This window comes from Mobula hypostoma, chromosome 11 (genome assembly GCF_963921235.1).
Source record: "Mobula hypostoma chromosome 11, sMobHyp1.1, whole genome shotgun sequence".
NCBI lineage: Eukaryota > Metazoa > Chordata > Chondrichthyes > Myliobatiformes > Myliobatidae > Mobula > Mobula hypostoma.
In genome coordinates this window covers 98,439,314-98,466,510 of record NC_086107.1, presented here as the reverse complement: position 1 = coordinate 98,466,510, position 27,197 = coordinate 98,439,314, and the positions used below count along the sequence as shown (strand labels likewise).

The 27,197-nt window shown below is 44.7% G+C and overlaps 1 protein-coding gene across 3 annotated transcripts in view; it reads right to left on the bottom strand.

The window, feature by feature from the left end:
* LOC134354374 (protein FAM227A-like) overlaps nt 1–27,189 on the bottom strand; it is an 81,415-nt gene extending 54,226 nt beyond the window's left edge. For 2 of the 3 annotated variants that reach the window (XM_063063344.1, XM_063063345.1), the window contains exons 1-6: nt 26,497–26,890; nt 21,403–21,485; nt 17,130–17,184; nt 13,436–13,488; nt 7,382–7,525; nt 2,805–2,903 (exon numbers count right to left, since the gene is read on the bottom strand). In XM_063063344.1, the coding sequence (XP_062919414.1) occupies nt 2,805–2,903; nt 7,382–7,525; nt 13,436–13,488; nt 17,130–17,184; nt 21,403–21,485; nt 26,497–26,641 (579 nt within the window). In that variant the 5' untranslated portion in view covers nt 26,642–26,890. Of the gene's footprint in view, nt 1–2,804; nt 2,904–7,381; nt 7,526–13,435; nt 13,489–17,129; nt 17,185–21,402; nt 21,486–26,496; nt 26,891–27,183 lie in introns of those variants that run through there. The other variant, XM_063063343.1, reaches the window with a different exon arrangement.
* Between the last annotated feature and the right edge of the window lie 8 nt (nt 27,190–27,197).

The window sequence follows — 27,197 nt, the reverse complement described above, 5'->3', positions numbered from 1 at the left end:
TTGGCACAGGTGACCTTACTAAGAGCCAAAGCACAAGGTCCTGACTCCAGCCAGCACAGCTGTCCGGGTCATTGACGCACGCAAGCCTCCAAATTAAATGACAAGTTTGTGGTCCTTTTGGAGGAGAGTGATGGCCTATCTGTGATTAATCCTGCTTTTCTGAACGTAAACTAGTCCTGTCTATCAGAAATTTCCCCAAAAAAAACTACCCCAGCACTGACCTTTGTAAATCTGGCAGGAGCAAAGGACATTAGGAATGGTGAGGGTGGAGCGCTGTGGGAGGGGTGCGGACTAGGTGGCAGAGAAGGAATGCCGGGGGTGGGGACAGTGCTGGTGCAGACACACCCAGTCCTGAGACACCGGGGAAAGGTCATTTGATTCCAAACGATTGGTTTTCTGCACATCACAGAATGCCTCTCTGGTGCTTCCCACTCCTTCCTGTCTCCCTTCCCCTTTTTCCCAACCATGATTCCCCTCTCCCTGCCCCCTTCCCACTCTCAGTCCACAATAGACACCCATATCAGAATCAGGTTCATCATCACTCACATGTCATGTAATTTGTTTTTTTTTGCAGCAGTACAGTGCAATACATGAAACTACTACAGTACTGTGCAAAAACCTTTGGCACTGTAGCTATATAAATGTGCCCAGGACTTTTGCACTGTACTATACATCACATCAGACCTTCAGGATTTATCCATCTTTAAGCCCACTAATCTTTCTTCCTTTTTATTTGTAACTTGTTCTATAATTTCACTGGCCCTTAATTCTCCAACAACACTCAGTGGCCATTTTAGTAGAAACACCTGTACACCTGCCTGTTAATACAAATATCTAATCAGCCAATCATGTGGCAGCAACTCAAAGCATAAAAGCAAGAGGTTTTGTTATTGTAGATTTAGTTAAGTATTGTCCAGACCAAAAATCAGAATTGGGAAGAAATATGATCCAAGTTACTTTGACAGGGGAATGATTGCTGGTGCCAGATGGGGTGGTTTGAGTATCTCAGAAACTGCTGGGATTTTCACACACAACAGTATCTGGAGTTTACAGAGAATGGTGTGAGAAACAAAAAAAAAAAATCCAGTGAGCGGCTTTCTGTGGGTGAAAATGCTTTGTTAACGAGAAAGGCCAGAAGAGAATGGCATGACTGGTTCAAGCTGACAGGAAAACAACAGTAACTCAAATAACCGTGCATTACAACCGTGGTGTCTAGAAGAGCTTTGGTGAATGCAGAACACGTTGAACTTTGAAGGAGATGGGCTACAGCAGCAGAAGACCACATAAAGCAGAAGGCCACTTTATGAGACCACTCCCGCTCCTGTGCCTAATAAAGTGGCCACTGTGTGTATACTTGCAGGGTCTGATACTTCTGAAAGTGGGTTCAGATGAAATGCACCCCAGACTCTGAGGAAAATTCACAGGCTCTCACTACCATTCCAATGTTTGTTGGCACTGGACGACTAAGAGTTTGCTGGTAAGAAATCAGTGAAAGAGATTGTCAGGGTACAGACCAATCTGAGAGTGGTGGTGGTGGGTGGTGGGAGGACAATTGTTGGAGTCATCCTGAAGGGATCAGAAATCCACATTTAGAGGCAGAGGTTACTCAAGGGCACTCAGCACAGAGAAGGCCGAATCTTATGAGTAAGTGAATTTTAAAGACAAAACCAGGAGACTCTGTGAGGGTACAACTTGATGACACATAGCAGCAGGCTGGTCGAAAAGTTAAAAGGATGTGGGGCTCAGAGGAAAGGGGAATTATGGAATAAAATTTGGTGCAGTGGCAAAAGATAATGGATCATTCAATGACACAAGAGATTCTGCAGATGCTGGAAATCCAGAGTAACACACAAAATGCTGGAGGAACTCAGCAGGTCAGGCTGCATCTATGGAAAAGAGTAAACAGTAGACGTTTCAGGCCGAGACCCTTTCAGTCCTGATGAAATGCGTGTCACTTTTTGTACATGCAATCAATGTACATAAGCTATCTTATGTATTTGTAGCTATAGTGTTTTTGTAATTATTGAGTTCTTTATCATATTGTGCTTCATCAGATCTGGAGTACAATTATGTTATTCTCTTTTACACTTGTGTACTGAGAATGACATTAAAAACAATCCTGAATCTGTTGCATTGCATCAGAGAAACAGCATAGTCAGATTCCCTGCAGCATTGTGTAAAACCTTCACAGTAACTACAGATATGTAGTAACTATAGATATATAGATAGATAGAGATAGCTAGGGTGCCTAAGACTTTTCCATAGTACTGTTGTAACTTTATGTTTTGTTTTGCACTGTACTGCTCCGCAAAAAAACAATTTCATGACATCTGTGAGTGATGATAAATCAGATTCTGATATGGGTCTCGATTGTGGACTGAGAGTGGGAAGGGGGCAGGGAGAGGGGAATCATGGTTGGGAAAAGGGGAAGGGAGAGGGAAGCAATATAGAGACATTCTGTAATGATCAATAAACCGATTGTTTGGAATTAAATGACCTTGCCTGGTGTCTCAGGACTGGGTGTGACTACACCAGCGCCACACCCCGCCCCCTGGCACTCCTTCTCTGCCACCTGCTCAAACACCCCTCCCACGGCACTCTACCCTTGCCACTCCCAACATCCTTTGCTCCCACCAGATTTACAAACTTACTCTCTGTTCCACGTTGACAAATACAGTACTGTGCAAAAGTCTTAGGCACCCCAGCTATATATGTACCTTGTGCACCGTACTGTATGGATGAATGGTGTGAGCAGCACGCAGTGTAAAAAAAATAACCCAACGTTCGCTACAGCACAATCTCACCTTCTGCTCATGCAGGAAAAACCACCAGAAGCTGTCTAGAAGGATGTCCTGCACCACTGGGGAGCTGAGCATCTGCTGAAAGTCAGCAATATAGCCGGTCTGCATTGGAGACAACAGTTGGTGTTAGCCAGAGTGAGTTTAAGAATTAAGCATCGGGGGAAACCAGTCAGGGAACTGGGGCAGGCAGCAAGAAAAGTGCAGGCAAGGGCTAATATTAATGGAAAACAGAATGCAGTTTTAACCATCCACATCTGACAGATGAATAGGAAAGATTACTATAAAATTCAAGTGTGCTAATGCAGGATATCATTTACTTTCTGAACCCTCGTGATTCCTGGCCCGATGTCCTCTTCACTTGTCCTGCTTCAAGGAGGCAAACTGAGCTCAGTTACATCAGAACTGCAATTTAAGTCTGGCTTTCACAGTGGGTTCAATCTGGAGCCCAGACCCTGGTCCTACAACCCAATTCTGACTCTGACCTGGAACCCTAGCCTGGGTCTGACCAGTGTCGGAGCCCATAGTGAATCCCAGACATGGTCAGAGCTTCATGAACATCAGTGTCTTTGTTAGCTGGAGGTGTTATTGGCCCTCTCTCCTGCCATATTTCACATTTGCCTGTGAGTAACTCAGGCAGATTGCTGGGGGCAGGGGGAGACAGTGGGGCTGAAACCGGAATCCACAAGAGGTGGGGATTATAAGCATCCAGAAGCACCCACGGGAGGGCAAATGGAGGCATAGCTGGAGTAGTTGGAACCCTGGGGTGTGGGAAGTCATTGTGGGTAGCCGCAGAAGGCAGTATTAATAGGACCTTTGAGGCATGTAGGAATACAGAAAAGAAGGATTAACGTGGTGAGTACAGGAACTCACGGAGGAAGGTTGTGGGGAAGTGCATCCAGATTCATGTCATTCCCTCTCCTCTAGGCCCAAGACTCTCCCAAAGAAACAAACAAAAACTATAGTTGCCGGAAACCTGAAATAAAGACAGGATACACCCATCGGGGGAAACTGACAGAAGAGGACAGAAGGCCACGGAAGAAAGGGGGGGGTTCCCCTTGTATCCAGCCTTGTATCTCTCTCACCAATTAACTTCCCAGCGTCACCCCTCCCCCCTCCCAGTTTCGCCTTTCACCTCGCAAACACGAGGAAATCCGCAAATGCTGGAATTTCAAGCGACGCACATGAAAGTTGCTGGTGAACACAGCAGGCCAGGCAGCATCTCTAGGAAGAGGTACAGTCGACGTTTCAGGCCGAGACCCTTCATCAGGACTAACTGAAAGAAGAGCTAGTAAGAGATTAGAAAGTGGGAGTGGGAGGGGGAGATCCAAAATGATAGGAGAAGACAGGAGGGGGAGGGATGGAGCCAAGAGCTGGACAGGTGATTGGCAAAAGGGATATGAGAGGATCATGGGATGGGAGGCCTAGGGAGAAAGAACGGGGGAGGGGGGAAGCCCAGAGGATGGGCAAGGAGTATAGTGAGAGGGACAGAGGGAGAAAAAGGAGAGAGAGAAAAAGAGTATATATATATATAATAAATAAACAACGGATGGGGTACAGAGAGGAGGTGGGGCATTAACAGAAGTTAGAGAAGTCAATGTTCATGCCATCAGGTTGGAGGCTACCCAGACGGAATATAAGGTGTTGTTCCTCCAACCTGAGTGTGGCTTCATCTTGACAGTAGAGGAGGCCGTGGATAGACATATCAGAATGGGAATAGGACGTGGAGTTAAAATGTGTGGCCACTGGGAGATCCTGCTTTCTCTGGCGGACAGAGCCTTGTGGTTTTTCCACCCCTCCCCCCGCCTTCTCATCGTTTTTCTCCAGTCCTGATGAAGGGTCTCGGCCCGAAATGTTGATTGTACTCTTTTCCATAGATGCTGCCTGGCCTGCTGAGTTCCTCCAGCATTTTGTGTGTGTTGCTCAGATTTCCAGCGTCTGCAAATTTTCTCTTGTTTGTTCTTTCAATCCCTCCATCTTTGTTCCCTCCTTTACTATATCTTTCAAACATACAGTAGCTTTAACCAATCTGAATAATCTGGAATACTAACTTTAGAAAGATGTTAGACTTCAGAAAGAGAACGGGATATTATGGATATTAGAAGTTAGTCATGTGGAGGGGCTGGAGAGTTTGGGCTTGATCTCCTTAGAGAATAAAACATTAAAGGGGAGATATACTGGAGACTTTCAAAAACATTAATGTATTGATAGATTCTATACAGGCAGGCTATTCAAACTTCAAAGTATATTTATTATCAAAGTACACAGTCACCATATACAAACCTGAGATTCATTTTCTTGCAGGCATACTCAATAAATCCATAGAATAACAACCATAAGGGAATCAATGAAAGACCACGCCAACTTGGGCGTTCAAATTGTGTGCAAAAGACACCAAACTGTGCAAATACAAGAAAGAATGAAAAATAATAATTGATAAATAAGTAATAAATATCGAGAAAATGAGATGAAGTGTCCTTGAAAGTGAGTCCATTGGTTGTGGGAACATTTTAATGACTGGTTAAGTGAAGTTGAGTGAAGTTATCCCCTCTGCTTCAAGACCCTGATGGCTGAGGGGTAATAACTGTTTTTGAACCTGGTGGTGTGAGTCCTGAGGCTCCTGTACCTTCTTCCTGATGACAGCAGCAAGAAGAGAGCATGTCCATGTGGTGGGGGTCCCTGATGATGGATGCTGCTTTCCTGCGACAGTGTTTCATGTAGATATGCTCAATGCTGGGGATGGCTTTACATATGATGGACAGGGCCGTATCCATTACTTTGATAACTAGAAGACACACATCTTCACATGATTTTCTCATTCACACTCTTAGGCATGTCCATCTGATGCTGGATACCAATGTCTCCACATCCCACTGCTGCTTAAATCCTCCACCTTTCAGTCTCAAGTTCTTCAACATGACCTTTCCAATGCTAACCAGTTCAATTGACTAGACTCTAGCACATCTCCCCTTGATGCTTTGGAGATCACCCCAACCTTTTAAGCTCTCCACAACCCTGACCTCTAGTTTCCATACTGAAGTTTCAGTCTAATCCCATGCTCTCTCTTTCTAAAGCCTAGCATCCTTCCCAAAGTTGGTGTTCATGTTCAATTGAACAGTCCCTGATTAAATCTGACTCACTATTGTTCCTGGTACCCCTCCCTTTACCCTCCTTTGTTCTGTGCCAGCTCTCCAATTATACTTTTGACTTCATTCTTCCATTTAGTCAGTATAATAGAGAGATTTCTGGAAATAGGTCCTTCGACCCATTGAGTCCAAGGTTACCATCAACCACACATTTTCATTAATCCTACATTGAAACCATTTTTTCCACCCTATATTCCCCCAAACTTCTCCAGATTCTACCATTTACTTACAGACAGTGACCAATTAACCCACCAAGCCACGGCTTTGGGTTGTGGGAGGAACCTGGATCACTCAGGATAAACTCATGAGGTCACAGGAAAAAGATGCAAACTCCATTCATGCAGCACAGTTCACAAAAACAACTTCTTTCATTTTTTTTTAATGTCTTCTTTTATCTTCAAATGTGGTTCCGCTGCTGTTGGAGCCTGTGACCTACACTTTGATGGTGTGTTATCAGGCCAATTGCTTTCTGTCTCTGAGAGGACTCGGGAAGGTTTCGAGCACAGTGACTGGCCCCGAGGCTAAGAAGCTTGGAGATGGGGGTGCGTGAGCCCGTGATTGACACCATTTCTCGCCGATCTCAGCGTCGAGGGCGAGAGCGGAAGGCGGGTGTGTGTTCAGTGCCGTCTACCTGCGTTCGAATGGCTTCTCTCTCTCTCGCTCGCGGTTCCTGGAGAAAGTTGTCTGCGTTTGTCCGGTCTCTCTGACCCTCTCGTATGCTGCTCTCGGAGGAAGCTCCCCGTGTTCAAATGGTTTCTCTCTCCCTCTTGGCAGGGAGAAAGTGCGGGAGTCTGGGTCCTGGACAAGTTTTAATAGATGCATTTGTGGACTGGACTCAGTAGTTCATGTTATGATGTGTTTCTGGTTTCTGGTCACTCCTCTTTTGGTGCTTTTTTGCGTGATATTGATTGGGGCGGCTGGATCTGTGGCTTGAAGTTAATGAATGACACAGCGCTAGATTGAACTGAACTGAATATGCCGGGACTCCTTTGATGACTTTGTGAACTAGTGTTTTGTATTCTGTGTTTTTCACTCTTTTTTTTGCCATTTGCGTGTGGGGGCTTTTGATATTTTTCTTTGAATGGGTCCTGTGGCTTTCTGTGGGAAGACAAATCTCAGGGCTGTATACTGCATCCATACTTTGATAATAAATGTACTTTGAACCTTTGAACCTGAGGTCAGTATTGAACCTGAGTCTCTGGCCCTGTGAGGCAAAAGCTCTACTAGTTGTGGGCACGGCGTTGCCCCACATTCCTCCTCCTCCACTGCAGGAGGGTAGAGCCTTCAAATCCCCGCTCTTTCACTAAACTTTGTTGCCTTGCCTCAACTTCCACACTTTAATCAACCCAACTATAACTAGAACCTGGTTCCGGCCCATGCAGACCAGAATGCATGTGACCTGCTTGAGGAGGAATTGTTGAGCGAGATAACACCGACCTGTTTCTTCAAATGACCACGAGCTTTTAGCACATTATCCAGGATCTGGTCCAGTGAAGTCTCATTGGGCAGAGGGGTGGGCTGCAATGCGCTGAACCCCGGGTAATGTTGAAGTTCCAGCAATTTGGGCTCCTCATCTGAATGCTGAAATGAGAGAGAAACAACAGTTAAAGCAGATACAGACAATAGATGCCTCTTGTGCCTGTTAGGGAATTGTCAGATATGGGCCACCGCAAATAAGAACCAAGCAGTTTTCAAAAATAAGCTGCTGAAATGTTAAGTAAAAACAATAATGGATTTTGAACTGAAAAGCTACCTACAGAGCACAGGCTGTTCGCCCTTTGCAATGCTCTAGCTGCTCAAGATATGGTTTGTAAAGTGATGTGAACACTAGCCATCTTTGTCTGCAGCAGCCAAACATAAGGCAATGGGGCTATGTTAATTGGCCTGCATTCAGCAAGGCACCTACAGCTAAATTATTTTGCACTCATCTTTCAGCGATCGAGGAGGGATGCCAGACCAGAATACATTTTGTCCCTCTGCATACCAAACATGGTCATAGGTATATTTGATCTATCAATAATTGGAACGTAATCTTGACAACTGGGTTCTCTGTCCTCAAGCTTTTAGATCCTCTGTGTGAATTAGCTTGTTCCAGCAAAATTGTTTGAACCTCCTTAGGTACCTTGTCAGTTATAATGTGCTCCCACTGTAAATGTGTAATTCAATGTCACAAAATATTAAAGTAAATGATGTCATTGTAATTACTGAAATTGTATTGAGTCACCGACTATTAACATTTATTTTAATAGATAAAAACCTGACGAATTTTGAGTTTTGGAGTCTCTGCTAAAAGGGTTAGAATGTCTGCTTCGAGTGATGAATAGACTTTCATATCCACTAGTTTTTCCAGAGACTTGGTCATGGACATAACAGTGTAATTGGTGGTATCACTGGTGACATTCTTCAATACACATTGAGGGAAAGGTCAGAGAACATGAGGGATTATTACATTGAAGAAAAGGTCAGTGAATGTGGAGGAAATTATGGGAACACTGATAGAATGCAGAGTGATCATGTTTTTAGAACATAAGGATGTTGTATTCGTTATCGAGGGACACCAGCATGCAGGGTGCTCAAATGAACTTTCTTGATAACCCTGCTTGTCAGCTCCTCTCGTCGGGAAGCGGCTAACTGAGTGGCATAGGAATGACACCATTAATTACCACTACATCCCCCCTTCTTGAAAAAAAGAAAAACTAGGCGTGTACCTCTTGTCTATAGAGCTGCTTTGAAATTGTAGTCACTGAAATGGAGCGATTCAGTTCACTTTACTCAGAGCATGCAGCTTATGCTTCTTACATGAACATAGAAAAGAACTGCCAACAGTATAACTGGTTTTCTCTTTGTTTTTAATAGTCTCTTCCTTTGTTTTCCTCCTATATCCAATCAGTTCTTTTTTTAAAAAAAAGAACAGTCTCGTTTTGTGAAATGTTTTCTGCATTACAGCCCTTCTTAAAAAGCACTAGATCTAATGGAGGTCAGGGTCGACTACCTGAATACCCCGGCAAAGTGAGAAGATTATTCTGCCCCTTTCATCACTTGCCCTAAGCTACTAGGCTGTGGGGTATATCACTGTGCTGGGACAGATAAGCAACCCGATCTGGTATAGGTTCTGAAAATGTTAGAGTGGATGGATATCCACTCTATTATTATTTATTGTACTGCCCTGCACTGTTTTGTGCACTTTATGTAGTCCTGTGTAGGTCTGTAGTCTAGTGTAGTTTTTGTGTTGTCTTACGTAGTCTAGTGTAGCCTTGTGTTGTCTCAATCTAGTGTAGTTTTGTGTTGTTTCATGTCACACCATGGTCCTGGAGGAATGTTGTTTCGTTTTTACTGTGTACTGTACCAGCAGTTTATGGTCGAAATGACAATAAAAAGTGACTTGACTTGATATCCTCGTACAGGTACGTCCATCCAGGTAGGTGATCCTCATCATAAGGACCAGGCCACTCTATTTCTTTCTCTACCTTTCATGGAGGTTGAAGGCACACTAGCACAGGCCTGTTCTGCCTGATTTCATCTTGTGATAATCACAAACGATCGTGGTGCACACTGCCGGACTATTGTTCCTTTGGTGTGTTGGTCTGAAACCCAAATATCTTCACCACTCCTGAGCTGTGACAAAGATTTTGCTTTGTGTCTGAGATCATGAATGCTGTTTGTTTTCTCACGCTGTGTTGTCTCAAAGTTTCTCACTTTGTCGAAGTCTGGTACGTGAGGTTGGAGAAGGGAAGGAGGAATGGGCAGGCTTGTTCTCAGGCTCCGGCCTATTGACTGCTCTGCTCATTCACAAGAGATGTGGAGCAATAAGCTAGCAGTGCTTTGTAGGCATCTTTTGACTTCAGTAGGCGACTCTCAACAGTTGCAGTGCTCTTTCCATTTCTCCATTTGCTTGTGGGTACTGTGGACTGCTTGTCTGGTGTTCGAATTTTGCGCAGCTGAATTGTGGACCTGCCGAAGGGTTTCAGTCGACTGTACTCTTTTCCATGGATGCTGCCTGGCCTGCTGGGTTCCTCCAGCATTTTGTGTGTGTTGTTCAGATTTCCAGCATCTGCAGACTTTCTCGTTTGTGAATTGTGGATCGTTGTCTGACACAAGTGTCTCTGGTATTCCACTGCAAGCAAATACAGCTTTCAGATGCTGTATAACTGCTGCTGAGGATGCAGAGGATAGCTTGGACATCTCAACATTCTGTAAGTAGTAATCCACAGTGAGAAGGTATTTGTCTCTTTTCAGCTGGAAAATGTCCGTTTCTGCAATTTGCCACGGGAAGTCTGGGAATTCTGTGGAACAGAGAGGTTCAGCTTGATTTTTATGCAGTTTTCTGCATGCTTCACATTGCTTTATATGATCTCCCAGCTGTGTGCTCAGACCAGGCCACCAACCACATGGATTGCCTTGTTCTTAGATGACTTTTCGATGCCTTGATGTCCTTGGTGGATTTGACTGATGATTTTGGTGCGCATAGAAGCAGGAATGATGAGTCTGGAGCCCTTTACCAGCAAACCATCACGAGTTTGTGAGCTCCTTTTGGAACAGCTGGCCATCCATGCTCACAGTATTGCTGCAGATTTGGTCCTTTTTCAACTCAGTGTGAATTTTGTCCAGTTTACTCTGTGATGCAGGAAAGCTTTCATGTACCTGAGCTACATAGGTGTTGGTATCTTCCATGAGGGCGGAGTCAGCTTCTGTCCACTCACTTTTGCATGGCATCCTCGATAGAGTGTCTGGTGTTGTCAAAGAATTGCTGGGGACGTGTTCAAGGTCATGACAGTATCACATAAGCCTTATTCTGAATCTTTGCAGACATGAAGGTAAGTCATTCAAGTGTTTCGAGCTGAGGATGCTGACACGTGGCTTGTGGTCTGTTTCAAGTAGGAATTTAGTGCCTATCAAGTAACAGCTGAAGCATTCACAAGTCCACACAAGAGCCAGCATCTCCTTTTTGACTTGGGCATAACGTAGGAGCCAGTGCTCTTGATGCATATGCCACCAGTTTCCATCCACCATTGCAGTTTTGTATGACACTTCCTCTAGGCCAAAGGAAGAGGCAGCAGCTGAGACCTTGGTCGCTTTGTTCGGATCAAAGATGGCCAATGTTGGTGGAGAGATAAGCTCTGCTTTAAGTGATGAGGATAACTTCTCCCATGGTGTATCCCCGGTGCAAACATTTCTCTGAGCGAGGAGGTCTCCTAGTGGCTTTGTTTTCTCTGCCAAATCTGGAACGAACTTTCCCAGCTGGTTTACCACACCAAGGAAGTCGTTCCATGTTCTGAACTCCTGCAACTTTGTCTGATTCTGGTTGCACTCCCTCTGAGGACAGTTGGTGGCTGAAAAGTTCACCTCCAACTTTGCAAATTTACATTTTTGTTTTGTTCAGGGTGATTCCGGCCTGTTTCAGTTTCTCTAAGGCAGCAACCGCTCTTTGATCATGTTCCTCACTTGAGCCTCTGAAGATGAGTAGATCATCCACGTGGCAAACTGCTCCTTCCAGCCTCTCCAAAACTTCGTTCCTCCCCATCTGAAAGAGTACAGGGGCTGATGAGATGTCTAAAGGGAGTCTTTTGAAGGCATAGAGTCAACAATATAGTGTGAGAAAGGTTGTGAGCTTCTGTGACTCAGGAGCTAAATGGATCTGCCAGAACCCTGAGTTTGCATCTAGTTTGATGAAGAACTTTGCTCCACCCAGCATATCCAATGTGTGCTCAGAGGGCAGAGTAAACTTTTCCCTGTATTATTTAATTTTGTTAGATCAACACAAGTCCTCCCTGTGCCATCTGGTTTGGGAACAGGAACAACGCCCACACACCAGTCATAAGGTCCATTCACTCCGGTTATGATGCCAAGCGCCTCCATTTTCTCATAGAAACATAGAAAATAGGTGCAGGAGTAGGCCATTTGGCCCTTTGAGCCTGCACCGCCATTCAGTATGATCATGGCTGATCCTCCAACTCAGAACCCTGTACCTGCCTTCTCTCCATACCCCCTGATCCCTTTAGCCACAAGGACCATATCTAACTCCCTGTTAAATATAGCCAATGAACTGGTCTCAACTGTTTCCTGTGGCAGAGAATTCAACAGATTCACCACTCTCTGTGTGAAGAAGTTTTTCCTCATCTCGGTCCTAAAAGGCTTCTCTTTATCCTCAAACTGTGACCCCTCGTTCTGGACTTCCCCAAAATCGGGAACAATCTTCCTGCATCTAGCCTGTCCAATCCCTTTAGGATTTTATACGTTTCAATAAGATCCCCCCTCAATCTTCTAAATTCCAATGAGTATAAGCCTAGTAGATCCAGTCTTTCATCATATGAAAGTCCTGCCATCCCAGGAATCAAGTCCAGCTTTGACTTTGTTCATCAATGGGACTGCTCTACACTTCGCTGTGGTCAAAGAGTAGGATGTCACTCCTGGACTCAGTTGGAGAAGGTACTCTTCTTTCAGCACCCCCAGGCCTGTGAATAACTCTGGGTATTTCTCCTAAACATATAAATTCACTAAACATTGTTTAGCAAGTCCAATCTTGCAATGAGGTTCAACTTCTCGGTGGCATGTCAACCCAGCAGTGGTGAGAAGAGATTCTGAACAATATACTGTAGATATCCTCTTTTACCTGTTTCTCATTTCGACGGATGGAAGTCGTGAACATTCCCTTCACACTGAGTTTATGTTTCCCTGGCCCCATGAGCACTGTCTTTGTTGGGTTTAGCGTAATACCTGTTTTCTTCGCTAGTTTTGCTGGGCAGAGCTCTTTGATATGGAATGGAGACTAGCCACATCTCCTGCAGTTGGACATTTTACCTGCTCGTTGTTTTGCTTGTCTGTTTTGAGTTGAGCTCTACTGTCACCTCTTTCTGTAGTCAGCCTGACTGCATCTTGTTTCTACCTTTCTTGTTTTACCTCAGTATTGTTTCCATGACTGAATTCTGCCTGTTACTGACAAATGTTCTCACTCTGCCTGACCATTGACATGATTTAGAGGCTTGCGTGTCTCAATGACCCAGAGAGCTATGTTGTCTGGAGTCAGGGCTTTATGCTTTGGCTCTTGGTAGGGTTACACATGCCAAACAGGTCAAAGGGTAGAAGACAGACTAAGTTGACCCAATGGCCCTCCAGGTTTGAGGGTTCAGCTCAGGGCTAGCACCCTTGACTGGTAAAACAAAATTGTTACTGAAACAGCAATGAAGAATCCTTCTACATCTGAGTGTGGCCATATTCCTGAGTCTCCACCTGGGACTTGGATGACTGACAGGAGTGAAAACCGAGAGGAAGCTACTGGCACGATGAAGGAAGCCCTGAACACCACCACAGATGGAGGACTTTCATTGCTGCCCTAAACGCCAACAGCATAAGTAAGGAAGTGGAATATCTTGCTGAAGTGTTTAATTAGAGGGGAATTACTGGTAGCCACGCTTCTTAAAATAAACTTTAATTTTTGGTTAGATTTGTTCTAATGTTTTGAAACGTAGGCAAATATGGTGAAAATATACCAACCTTGCTCTTTGTCTTTTTCTCTTCTTGAATCCCAAGAAAATCCTGCACAGTTTCTGGGGGAAAAGGTATAGAAAGGGCAACATCGGTTCCTGCTGTGAAAAAGCCTCACATTCCACTCCAACGCAATGAATCAGAATATAATCGCTGATTCACTACGGCTGATCTGATCACTAACCTCATGCTCAATCCCTCTAAACTTTGATTTCCTACAATGAATGACTACCGGCCTTGCACATATTTACGGACTCCATCTCTGCACTACCGAGATAGAGAATTCCAAGGATTCACAATCCTCAGAGTAAAAGTTACCTCAGTGTTATGAAGAGCCTGCAGATGCTGAAATCTAGGACAAAAACAGAACCTTGGAGGATCCCGGCAGGCCAAGCAGCATCTGTGGAGGCAAAACTTGTACGTTGACATTTCAGGACTAAAGGGGAAGAGGAAAGATTTAATACCTCCTCAGTTCAGGGGAAGTTAGGGATGGGCAATAAATGTTAGTATTGCCAGCAATGTCCACACTTCGTCTATAATAAGCTTTTTAAAATGCATTTGAGGGCAAGAAAAATACAATAAATGGTTGGGTAAAATGTAGAGAAAATGAAGGAGCACAGACCCCTATCCATAGCAAGACGGTTAAAGATGATGGGTTGTACCTGAAATGGAACTGCTCCAATATCCTGGAGACAGAGGGACTGCAGATGCTGGAATGTGAAGCAGCAAACAATCTGCTGAGGGATCTCAGCAGGTCAAGCAACACCTGGAGGAGGAGAGGAACTGTCGATGTTCCGGGTTGAAACCCTGCATCAGGACTGAGAGTGGAAAGGCAAGATGGCCAGTATAGAGGAGGGGAGTGGTGAGAAAGGAGTATGAAATGATTGGTAGACTGGGGAAGGGTGTAGATTGGGGTACTGACCAGCCTTGTTGAGCACCAGCCTTAGATTGATTCTGTTATTTGACATGTTGGTTAGCATTATGTTTGGGTTGAGTTGTCTCCAATCTTGGCAATCCATTTGCAAACATTTCATCACCATACGAGCACACATTATCAGTGCGCTGTTTATTTGTGGTTTGTCCTCTGAATGTTTGCCCTTTATATACTTATCAATCAGTTGACTGGTTATCATTATGGAAACTCAGTTGTGACATAGGAAGGGGGTCTCATCGCTGATTGGTTGCACAGCGGACTCTATGTGCTGTGGTCTGGAATTTTGCCCGCATTGGCTCACAAATAGGATCAAGGTCTACATGTTGCTTAACATAATTGTTTGTGGAAAACCATCCTTCTAGGAATTCTCTTGTGTGCCATGTGTTTGCTTGTGCCATGACTTTCACTGATGCCCAGTCAAATTGTGCCCCTCTTGACCTTCATGGGTAGAGACTCGGGAGAGTTGGTCATGAGGCTTCACAGCCAGTTGTTGCTCATGGGTCCTGTGGTGGTTAGTATCATAGCATGCATACTGTCAGAAAATGCAAACAAGTTTCTGTGTGTGGCAGCCAAACTGAAAAGCATTGAATAGAGTTGAATATTGTGCAATTCCATTTCTGACTTTATAATGAAAAAAGGGTTATTTATAAAGCAGCTGAAAACCACTGGGGCCAAGGACACTGTTCTGAGGAACTCCTGTAGTGATGTCCTCAGGCTGGGATGACCAGACTCCCAAAAGTACAACCATCTTTCTTTGTGCAAGGGGCATTTCCCACCATTGGAACATTTTCCCCTTGATGCCCATTGACTTTAGTTTCATCAGAGCACCTTGATGCCACATTCAGTCAAGTGCATCTTTGGTGTAAAGAGCAGATACTCTCACCTCACCTCTGGTCCACGTTTGCATCAAAAATGCAAGGAGGTGCGGAGGCAAGTGGACCTGGATAACGACTCTAAAAGGACTTGACGAGGTGAGACACGGTTTCTTTTGGCTGATTGGTCAGGAACGAGGAGGCATGGTCTCAGCAGAAGTGGTGAGCCATTCAGGATTGAAGGGAAACTCCTTTACAGTGAATTGCAAATTAAGGGTACGGATGATCTACCCTTAAGTTTTTAACCCAAAGGTAGGGAATCAAAGTACAAGAGAAAAAGCAAGAGGTGCAGGAATACAATCCACATATTGAATAGTAAGGCAGGCTTGCCGCCTTATTTCTATTTTGGATTTGTTTAAAAGCAACACCAACTTTATGGAGACAAAGATACCTGGACCAATGTGAGTGATCTAGTCACCATAACCCACACTGGCATGTAACCTAGTAGTGCCAGTGGTATAATACCTAGCACTAATTACAAAGCAGCCATAATTAGTATCTGCACTTCAGACATTGCAGTCATGGTCCATATCAACACAATTGACGGTTAGTGTTGAATTAGTGTCTAAATTGTTATTTTTCTTCTGTTTAACTTTCTTTGTGCTTGTTTATATGCTTGCATAATCACCTGTTTCTCTGTAAATATTCAGTGGATTTTCAGTACAGTCACTCTGTATGTCAGATGTTTCTTTGTTTGTGAGCCAAAGATGTCAAGGTAGTGTAAATGAAAACTGTCCTTGTCTCGGAATCAGAATCAGAAGCAGGTTTAATATCACTGGTATACGTTGTGAGATTTGTTGTTTTGCGGCAGCAGGACAATACAATACATTATAATAAAACTGTGAAGTACAGCAAATATATATATCTATAAAATAGTTGAATTGAGTAAGTAGTACAAAAAAGTAGTGAGGTAGTGTTCATTGATGGCAGAGGGGAAGAAGCTATTCCTGAATCATTGAGTGGATGCCTTCAGGCTTCTGTATCGCCTGGTAGTAATGAGAAAGGAGGCACGTCTTGGGTGATGAGAGTCCTTAATAATGGATGCCACCTTTCTCAGGCATTGGTCCTTGAAAATGTTCTGGATGCTATGGAGGCTAGTGCTTTTGATGGAGTTGACCGAGTTTACAACTTTCTTCAGCTTCTTTCAATCCTGTGCAGTAGCCCCCACCTCCCACACCAGACAGTGATGCAGCCAATTAGAATGTAGAAATCCGCAAGTGACTTTGGCGAAATACCAAATGTTCTTAAACCCCTAATGAAATAGAGCTGTTGTCATGCCTTCTTTATAGTTGCATCGATATGTTGGTTGTGATTTACCGTTGTTAGAGTGAGTTGGTTACTTAGAGTTAGTTACCTGCTGTTGTGATTTACTGTTGTTAGAGTGAGTTGGTTACTTAGAGTTAGTTACCTGCTGTTGTGATTTACTGTTGTTAGAGTGAGTTGATCACAGTTAGAGTTAGTTACCTGCTGTCGTGATTTACTGTTGTTAGAGTGAGTTGGTCACAATTGAGTTAGTTACCTGCTGTCGTGATTTACTGTTGTTAGAGTGAGTTGGTCACAATTGAGTTAGTTACCTGCTGTTGTGATTTACTGTTGTTAGAGTGAGTTGGTCACAGTTTGAGTTAATTACCTGCTGCTGTACTTTATTATTTATTTGTTTTCAAAACAGCTGTAACCACATCAATTGCACCTTGTCTCGACTTCCAAAGAACCTTCAAGACAATATCATCTCCAGATCAAACATTAGACACACGGTAACTTGTCAGTTCCAGAACTATTAAAATAGTTATGGCTGAATTTAACGTTTATGGTCATGTCCAGCACACAGGATCTATTGAAGGCTCCTTCCTCTTACCTTTGCTCAGGTATTACTTTGCCATTTCCTGGTGATACTTACTTTCTGCCTGTATCCTGGGTGGAAGTGCACCATCTCTGCCTCGAGTCTCAACCAACTGTAGAGATCAAAGATACACACTGTTACAGAGAAGTACAACCTGGGCAGTTGCTCATCGGCTGTGTGTGTTGACTGTGCTCATGAACATTGTCACTTCATCTGACTAACCCAGATGGAGACTCGACTGTAAACTCAGCCAACTCCATCACGGACACGAGCCTCCCGAGCATCGACGAGATCTTCAAAGGTCGCTGCCTCAAAACAGCGGCATCCATAATTAAGGACCCGCACATCACCCAGGATATGGCCTCTTCCCATTGCTACATCAGGGAGGAGGTACAGAAGCCTGAAGACACACACTCAATGTTTCAAGAACCGCTTCTTCTCCTCCACCATCCGATTTCTGAATGGACAATGAACCCATGTACATTACCTCTTACTCACTCTTCCTTCAGTTAGTCCTGACGAAGGATCTCGGCCCGAAACGTCGACTGTACCTCTTCCTAGAGATGCTGCCTGGCCTGCTGCGTTCACCAGCAACTTTTGTGTGTGTTGCATTACCTCACTACTTTTTTCTTTTGCACTACTTACTTAATTTGATTTTAATATGTATTTCTTACTGTAATTTATGGTTTATTTTATTATTATGAATTGCAATGTACTGCTGGTGCAAAACTACAAATTTCATGAATATGCCAGTAATATTAAACATGATTCTGTATCTGAGCTAGTCACTTGCTTCTGACTGAGGGCACATATTTAGTCACAAAATAGCAACTAAAATTTGCTTTTGTATCACAGTTTTCATGTTATAAAATGTCTCGTGGTATTTCACAGGATAGTCATCAAGTAAAATTTGATACCATTCAGGGAGATCTAACGACATGTGAACAAATGCTGAGTCAAAGAAGCGTGCTTTGAGGAACACCTTAATGGGGAAAGGGGAGGTTGAGAACCAGAATTCCAGAGTTTCAACTTTGGTTGCTCTATGTCACATGCAGTACTAGTGGGCTAAAGGCAATCATTGCTGACCGGATCAACCATGATCTTATTGAATGGTGGAGCAGGCTCGATGGGCCAGATGGCCGACTCCTGCTCCTATTTCTTATGTTCTTATGTTCTAATGTCTTTGAATTCACAGTAGAAGCAGTGAGGATTTCTCAGAGGTGAATGACTGCTTATGGAGATAAAATTGGAAGGTTTAAAAACTGAGGTGTTGTTAGACTCAGAGTCAATGCAGTTGGGGCAGCACTGCTGACAATCTATACCAGTCATTTACATGTGGAGAACACGTCGGATATATCCAAACTTACTGACGATATGAAGCCGGTGGCAGGGTGGATTGGGCAAAGGATGGAAATGCATGTTAAGTGAATGGGCTAGGACAGATGGAGTATCGTGTAAGATCATTGATTTTGGTTGAAAAAGAACCAGAAATGTGGAGTGTTTTAGAAATAGTGAGAATTTGAAATGTGTTGATATTCAGTTGGACCTGGGTATCCTTGTATACAAAGTACTAAAGATTAATATGTAGTTAGAGCAAGAAATTAATGGACAGGGTTAATAGTCACTAGGAAGAAAACTGATTCTTCAGAGAAAGCCAACACAAATTCAAATTTAAGGAATAATTGTCTTTAACCACTTCGTTAGAATTTATTTTTACAATTAAAGTTGGTTAGAGTAATATAGTCAATGCATGTATGTGGACTTCCCAAAATGTTTTTGATAAGATGCCACATTTTGGGTCATAGGTATAAAGCGAAGATCAGAAATAATACGACACAAAGACATTTTTTTCCCCACAGTATAAGGTTACAATATGGAATTTACTGCCTTTAGATGCAGTGGAGACAGATTCTGTTGTGGCATCCAAGAGGGAATTGGACAAATATCGGGGAAAAATATTAAAAGGCTATCAAGAAAGAACTGGGGTGGAAATAGAGAGATGTGCTGTTTGTGATCTAGTGCAAGCATCATCAGCCAAGTGGTCTTCTGTCCTATAATCATTCTGTGATACTATATTTAGCAAATCAAACTGTATGTTAACCTTTACTGCAAAAGGCTTTGAATAGAACCATCTCACTGCATTGTAGAGGTCTCCGGAGAAAATGCACCTGGAATATTGTGCACCAAATTAGTTTCTCTACACAAGAAGGGTATATGTGCTAGAGAGCAAAAGCAATGAAGGTTTATCAGATTGATTTCTGGAATGGGGGTTTGTCCCTTGAGAAGAGAATAAATAGACTGGGCATACTGTATAGTCTCTTGAATATAGAAGAAATAGAGACAATCTTACTGAAACATACAACATTTTTTAGGGGCTTGAGAGTGTTGATCTAGGGACCCCATTGTCAAAATAAGAAGCTGACTATGCACAACAAACATTAGAAGAAACTTTTTATCCCAAGGACAGTGTGGCAGGGTGGAGATACGTCTCTACCTAAGGAGGTGTAGGGCACTCCTTCCCTCCACTAGCCTGCAGGTCACCCTTGGACAAAGTGGAACACCCGTGTAGCCCTCTGATCAGGGTCACACGAGCAGGGGGTGATGGCCGTGTGAGCGGCCGGTGCAGATCACAAGTCCTGATTATGCAACCACTGACACCTGGTAGACAACCTCTGAAGAGTATTAATAATGGCTGGGGTCACCCGTCTTCTAAAGATGCAGCCCAGAAGAAGGCAATGGCAGACTACTTCTGCAGAAAAAATTGTCATGAACAATGACGGTCATGGAAAGACCACGATGGCCTACATCATACAACACAGCACATAATTTACGAGTGTGTCTTTGAGAATTACATCCCAAGTGGGACACAGTGGCTCCCCACCAGAACTATTTAAGAAGATGATCAGTAGATCTTTAGATATTAGAAGGGTGCGGCATTATGGGGTGAGTGCTGGAAGGGGCCAATGAGGAGCATCCACCAATCACAACAGCAGGGCCATCTCCTGTTTCTATTTCTGATGCTCTTACGAGAGAAGTCAGTAGAACTTTGTGTGAGTTTGCTTACAGCTAGCTAGTTTGGAATGAACGAATTTCCAGCGAGGTCAACTGTGGGAAGACGAATCTTAAGAGTTTGATCATACTTTGATCATAAATGTACTTTGAAACTTTGAATCTTTTGACTTTGAGACAGTGTCCATTGGGAAACAAGCAAAAGTCACTGGAAGTAAAAAGAAATAGCAGAAGGTGGTTGATGCAACTTCAGTCTAACTAGAGAGTATTGGTAATGGAGAGAATACAACGCTGAAAGCTCAGCTCTGGATCAAAGGGGACACCAATGCTCCCAACTGTCAGACTCAGATAGTAACAAGACAGTGATTCTATAGTTAGTATCTTATCACATAGTCACTTATGGTTGACTTAAATCAAGATCAAACGTAGATTGGGAGACCACTTTGACGAGCCAGAAAAAGCGGGATCTCCTGGTAGCCACCCATTTAATTTTACTTCCCATTTCCATTCCTATATTCCTCTACTGTCGCGATGAGGCCACACTCAGGTTTGAGGAGGAACACCTTGCATTCCGTCTGGATAGGCTCCAACCGGATGGCATGAACATCAATTTATCTAACTGCAGGAAATTGCACTCCCCCCCCCTCACCATTCGCCACTCCTGTCTCCCTCTCTCACCTTATCTCCTCATCTGCCCATCATCTCCCTCTGGAGCTCCTCCTCCTTCCTTTTCTTCCAAAGTCTGCTGTCTTCTCCTATCAGATTCCCCCTTCTCCAGCCTTTTATCTCTTTCAACAATCAACTTCCCAACTCTCTACTTCATCCCCTCCCCCTCTCCCAGTTTCACCTATCACCTACCACCTTGTACTTCTCCCTCCCTTCCCCTCCCCTCACCTTCTTACTCTGACCTCCTCTTTCTTTACAGTCCCCATGAAGGGTCTTGGCCTGAAATGTCGACTGCTTACTCTTTTCTATAGATGCTGCCTGGCCTGCTGAGCTCCTCCAGCATTTTGTGTGTGTCGTTGTGATTGACTAAAGTCATCCCGTCAACTATCTCTGCTCTTGTCTACAACAGAGCAAAAGTGCCACCCACAGCCCCCAAACCCATACCACACCACCCTGTCCTCACTCCTCCACTCACTCTTCCCCATCTTGACTCTTCCTACACCCCCACACCTCCTACACCCCATCCCTACTTCCTCCGTACCCCCACCTTCCCCCCCAACACCACCTCCACCTAATCCGATCCCCTCCGAACTGCCACGGGACGGGCACCCCTCCCCACCCGAGAAGGTCACCGGGTCAGGAGTGTTCGACTCACCAGAGCGGCAGGGTGTGCCAGGAACGTTCCACTCAAATGCTGCAGCTTCTCGTTCACCTGGTTAATTGAGCCAACCACAAAAGCTGAATCAGTCAAGTCAAAGAATTTGGCAAGGTTTGACGCAAAGTTTTCAGTGTCAGTCTGGCCCAACCAACACATCATCACGTTATACTGGCCGTCCGCCCTCTACTCTGCCAGTCCAGGTGAAGGGTCTAGACCCGAAATATTGACTGCCCATTTCCCTCCGCAGATGTTGCCTGATTCGCCGAGTTCCTCTGTTTTTTTTCATATTGCTCCACATTCTAGCAACTGCAGTCTCTTGTGTCTCCAAGCCACTAGGATACGGTTCTCTGGGGTGCGGGTGGAGACCGGAACATGCAGAGAGATACAAACTGCGTACAGAGAGCATCGGAGGTCAGGACTGAACAGGAGACAATGGAGCTGGAAGATAGCAGCTCTAAGTGGCTGGGTTGCTGTGCCTATACCTGTTGAGAGCTGAACCAGCACATAGTCATACAGCACAGGAAAAGGCCCTTTGGCATACCACGTCCATAGTGATCATAATTTGCCTTCCAGGCTTTGACAAATCAAATGCTTGCTTAGCTATTTAAATGTTGTAGGAGTCTCTCCCTCCACACCTCTTTCAGGCAAAACACATCCACATTACAACATTCTCCCTTCAAACTATTCTCTTCTAATATTTCTAACCCATACATCAAAAACTATGCCCTCGAGTTTTAGACTACTTGGAAGTTTCTTAATTACAGACTTAGCTACACTTTTCAAAATTTTGTATACATTTATCATGTACCCAAAAACCCAACTACCTCTGCACATGGAAACAAACCCAGCCTTTCCAGTCTCCACTCATTTCTGAAAGCCTCTCCTCAGGCAGATCTTTATAGTAAAGCATTATGGACAATCCTTCTCACCCCCTCCATGACACACTGGACAAAAGACAAGCATCTTTAGTAACAGGCTGATTCCAGAGGTACACCACTGAACGCCACAGGAGATTCTTTCTCTGAACATCTGCAGGCATTCTGACCTCTGGAAGGGACTGGAAGCTGTTGGTGGACCTCAAAGGGCAGCTGAAGTTCCCCAACCATATCGCAGCCACCACCCTGCGACCAGACATTGTCCTAGTGTCTGAGTCAACTAAGCAAGTGGTGCTGCTGGAGCTGACAGTCCCATGGGAAGGTAGCTTGGAAGAGGTCTTTGAAAGGAAGCTCTCCAAGTACGCAGGACTGGTCAGCAATTGTCAGCAGGCTGGATGGAGAGCGAGTTGTCTCCCAGTGGAGGTTGGTTGTAGGGGATTCATAGTCTGTTCTTTAGTTAGAGCCTTCAGCATTTTGGGCATCGAGGGAGAGGGGAAGAGGAGAGCCATCTGCAGTACCACCGATGCGGCAGAGAGGGCCTCAAGATGGCTGTGGCTCAAAAGAGGGGAGCCATGGAGTCATAAGTAGCTAGCCATCTGGACACAAGCTGGGGTCTGATCAGCCCCGGCTGGGTCACCTGGAGGAGGTTGTATGATGTTGAAAGACCCGAAACACCCGATGATTCCAGGAGCATCACTGAAGATGTGTCCAGAGGCATCAATAGATGTACGTACACAGCAGTTTCTCCCTGTGGCTATAAGACTCTACAACTCCTCCTCCTCCTCCTCCTCTTCCTCAAGTATACAAGTATATGGTTTCATTGCACATTGGTATCTTAAACTATAACTTTTTAATGCACATTTTGTATTTTTTTCATACCTCAATGTTTACATTTTGTATTTTAAAGTATATGTTTCTGACTGAGCAACCTTGCAACAATAACTTCCTTCAGGATAAATAATGTTTTATCTTATCTTACACTGTTCCAGTGCAATCACATCCTCTTGATAACGTGGCAATCAGAACTGCACAGAGTACCTAGCTGTCGCCTAACTTACGTTTTGTATCACTATGATAACTCCTTATTCTCGCACTTTGTGCCCCAGCTTCTGTAGGCAAGAATCCCATGTTTCTTTTTCACACCTTGTCTACTCATTCTGCCATCTCAGGGGTCTTTTTCCTTTGGTGGGGGAGTCTAAGACCAGAGGACGCAGCCTCAGAATAGAGGGACATCCATTTTGAACAGGCATGAGGGGAAATTTCTTTAGCCAGAGAATGGTGAATCTGTGGAATTGCCATGGGGGGCTGTGGCGGTCAAGTCGTTAGGTATATTTAAAGCAGAGCTTGATAGATTCTTGATTGGTCGGGGGGGGGGGGACACGAAGTATTATGGGGAGAAGGCAGGACATTGGGCCTGAAAGGAAATTGAATGAGCCATGATTAAATCAGCAGAGCAGACTTAATGGGCCAAATGGCCTAATTCTGCTCCTATATCTAATGGTCTAATGATCTGTAGATGTACACCAAGGTCCATCTGTTCCTCAATACTCCTGAGGACTCCTAACTTTCTCGTCTTATTCAGTCCAACCAAAGTGCTTCTGCTTGCATTTGTCAAGGTTTAACTCCATCTACCATTGCTCTGCCCGTTTTACAACTGATCACTGTTGGTATTGGCCTGTAGCTCCTGATTATCCTCACTGTCAAAAACAGATTTTATTTTGCTATCTCTTATTCTATCATGTTTATACCCCATGTTGGGTGGCAGGATGGCGATACGTCTTTACCAATTTCGGTGTAAGGTGCTCCTTCCCTCTGCTATCCTGCAGGCCACCCTTGGGCAAGGTGTAGCACCTGCTTAGCCCCCCGATCAGGGTCACATGAAGCTGTGGGAGCGGTTGGTGGATGGTCCTATGAGCCGCTGGTGCATATCACAAGCCCTGGTTATGTGATACTGACGCCGAGGCGGACGATCCCTGAAGATAATGGCTGGGGTCTTCTGTCTTGTCTTGTGAAGATATTGCCCAGAAGACAACAAATGGCAAACCTGCTTCTGTAGAAAAATTTGCCAAGAACAATCATGTTCATGAGACCATGATCGCCCACGTCATACGACACCACACATAATGATGATGTCATATGACACCACACAAAATGGTGACGCCATATGACACCTCACATGATGATGATGTCATCTGAATGGCACATAATGATGACGATGATGACGACGACGCCACCATATATTTTCTTAATGCATTGGAAGCTGTTTGGCCCATCAAGTCTATACCAATTCTGACAGAAATACCATCAGTCCCGTTACCCTTTACCAATTTATTTCCCAGCTCTTCATCCCCTCCCCCTTCAGGTTTCACCTATCACCTTGTGTTTCTCTCTCTCCCTCCCCCCACCTTTTAAATCTACTTCTCAGCTTTTTCTTCTCCAGTCCTACCGAAGGGTTTTGGCTCAAAACGTCGACTGTTTACTCTTTTCCATAGATGTCGCCTGGCCTGCTGAGCTCTTCCAGCATTTTGTGTGTGTTGCTTGGATTTCCAGTATCTGCAGATTTTCTCCTGTTTGTGAGTCTCTTTACTGTAGTAATTTCACTGTCACCTTCCTCATGCCCATCAGCCTCCCATGGATTATCCTACATAGTACTCCCACTGGGAGCAACTTACAGTGGCCAGGGAGCTTACTGATCACCATGTCTGGACAAATAGTCTGAAACCTGAAATACAGTCAATGGGCACTTTATTAGGCACACCTGCCGATAAATGCAAATATCTAATCAATCAATCACACAACAACTCAATCCATAAGAGCACGCAGACATGGTCGAGCGGTTCAGTTCTTGTTCAGACCAAACATGAGCATGGGGAAGAAATGAGGTCTAAGTGACTGACCGTGGAACGGTTGTTGGCGCCAGATGGCGTGGTTTGAGTGAAGGGTTATACTTTCTACTTTATTGTCGCCAAACAATTGATACTAGAATGTACAATCATCACAGCAATATTTGATTCTGCGCTTCACGCTCCCTGGAGTACAAATCAATAGTAAGTATTAAAAATTTAAATTATAAATCATAAATAGAAAATAGAAAAGGGAAAGTAAGGTAGTGCAAAAAAACCGAGAGGCAGGTCCAGATATTTGGAGGGTACGGCCCAGATCCAGGTCAGGATCCATTCAGCACTTATCACAGTTGGAAAGAAGCTGTTCCCAAATCTGGCAGTACGAGTCTTCAAGCTCTTGAGCCTCCTCCCTGAGGGAAGAGGGACGAAAAGTGTGTTGGCTGGGTGGGTGGTGTCCTTGATTATCTTGGCAGCACGACTCCAGCAGCGTGTGGTGTAAAGTGAGTCCCAGGATGGGTTAGCACAATGCTTTATGGTACAGGCGACCCAGGTTCAATTCCCACTGCTGCCTGTAAGGAGTTTGTATGATCTTCCTGTGACCGTGTGGGTTTCCTCTGGGTGCCCCGGTTTCCTCCCACATTCCAAACGAGGTACAGGTTGTTAGGTTGATTGGTCACTGTAAATTGACCCATAATTAGGCCAGGATTAAATCGGGGGATTGCTAAGTGGTGCGGCTCAAGGGGCTGGAATGGTGTCTCCTGCATTGTATCTCAACAAATAAATGAGTAAAATCTCAGAAACTGCTGATCACCTAGGATTTTCATGTACAACAGTCTCTAGAGTTTACAGAGAATGGTGTGGAAACCAAAATAAAAACAATCCAGCGAGCTGCAGGTGAAAACTTTGTTATTGAGCGAGGTGAGAGGAGAAAAGCCAGACTGTTTCAAGCTGACAGGAAGGCGGCGACAGAAACTCAAATAACCAAGCGTTACAGCAGTGGTGTGCAGAGAGCATCTCTAAACACCCATCAAACCTTACAGCATCAGGAGACCACGTACGTACACGCAGTGGCCACTTTGTTAGATACAAGAGGTATCAATAAAGTTGCCATGCAGTGTATTAGAAGTTTCTCTCTCCATAGGCACTACTTGACCTTCTGACTGTTTCCAGCATTTTCTGTGTTAATTTATGTAACACAGGCTCCTCATAGTCAAAGGAGGATGTTCAGCACAGAACTGCTCCCTCAGTGCCCTGCCAAACTGTGACAAGCTACAAACACACCCTGAACAGGCAGTGAGCAACTTGCCCCTTGTTCTGCACAGCCCCTTTCCCCTCCAAAAGCCCTCCCCTATCCGTAACCAATCGAAGGATACGTGCAGACGCCCTCTCCAGATTCCTCCGCAGAGTCTGCTTCTGCTTGGCGGCCACTTCCAAAGGTACATTCAAATCTTCCTCGAAGATTTCCAGATGAGTGAGGCGACAGTTAATCTCCACCATCGTGCCTCTGCTCCCTAACATTCTTAAGAGGGGAACAGAGGCTTGTTGAGACCCAGCAAATCACTTTCAGTGGAGTGTGTGCGTGTGTTGGACTACGTGAAGCCTGAGGGAGTGGGGTAAGGTTTTAGGGACTGGAATCTGAGGGGCAAGATGGGAATGTATTTGCCACTCCACCCCCTCCCTTATCCTCCTCATTCCACGTCCATCACTAACACACTTAGATCCACATTCTACCTGTGTCATCCACCACATCACTATCTTGCCTCATTCCCCCATTCTTTCTCTCCTCCTTCCAAGCAACCCTCTCTCCCTCCCTTTCCGTCCCACCTACATTCCCACATCTCCATTCCCCTCTCCTCCCTGCCCATCCCTCTCTCCACTCCCCTACATTCCCACACCACCCTGCCATCTCTTCTCCCAGTCCCCATTTCTCCTTCTCCTCACTTCTCGCTCCCCAAATACTCTTCCTCATCCATATCTACTTTCCAACTCAGTGTCCCCCCTCCATCACTCACTACCCCCTGTCCCTCAGCTCTCTCCCTAGCCGCTCCCGTCTCTCTCACCCTCTCGCCTGCGC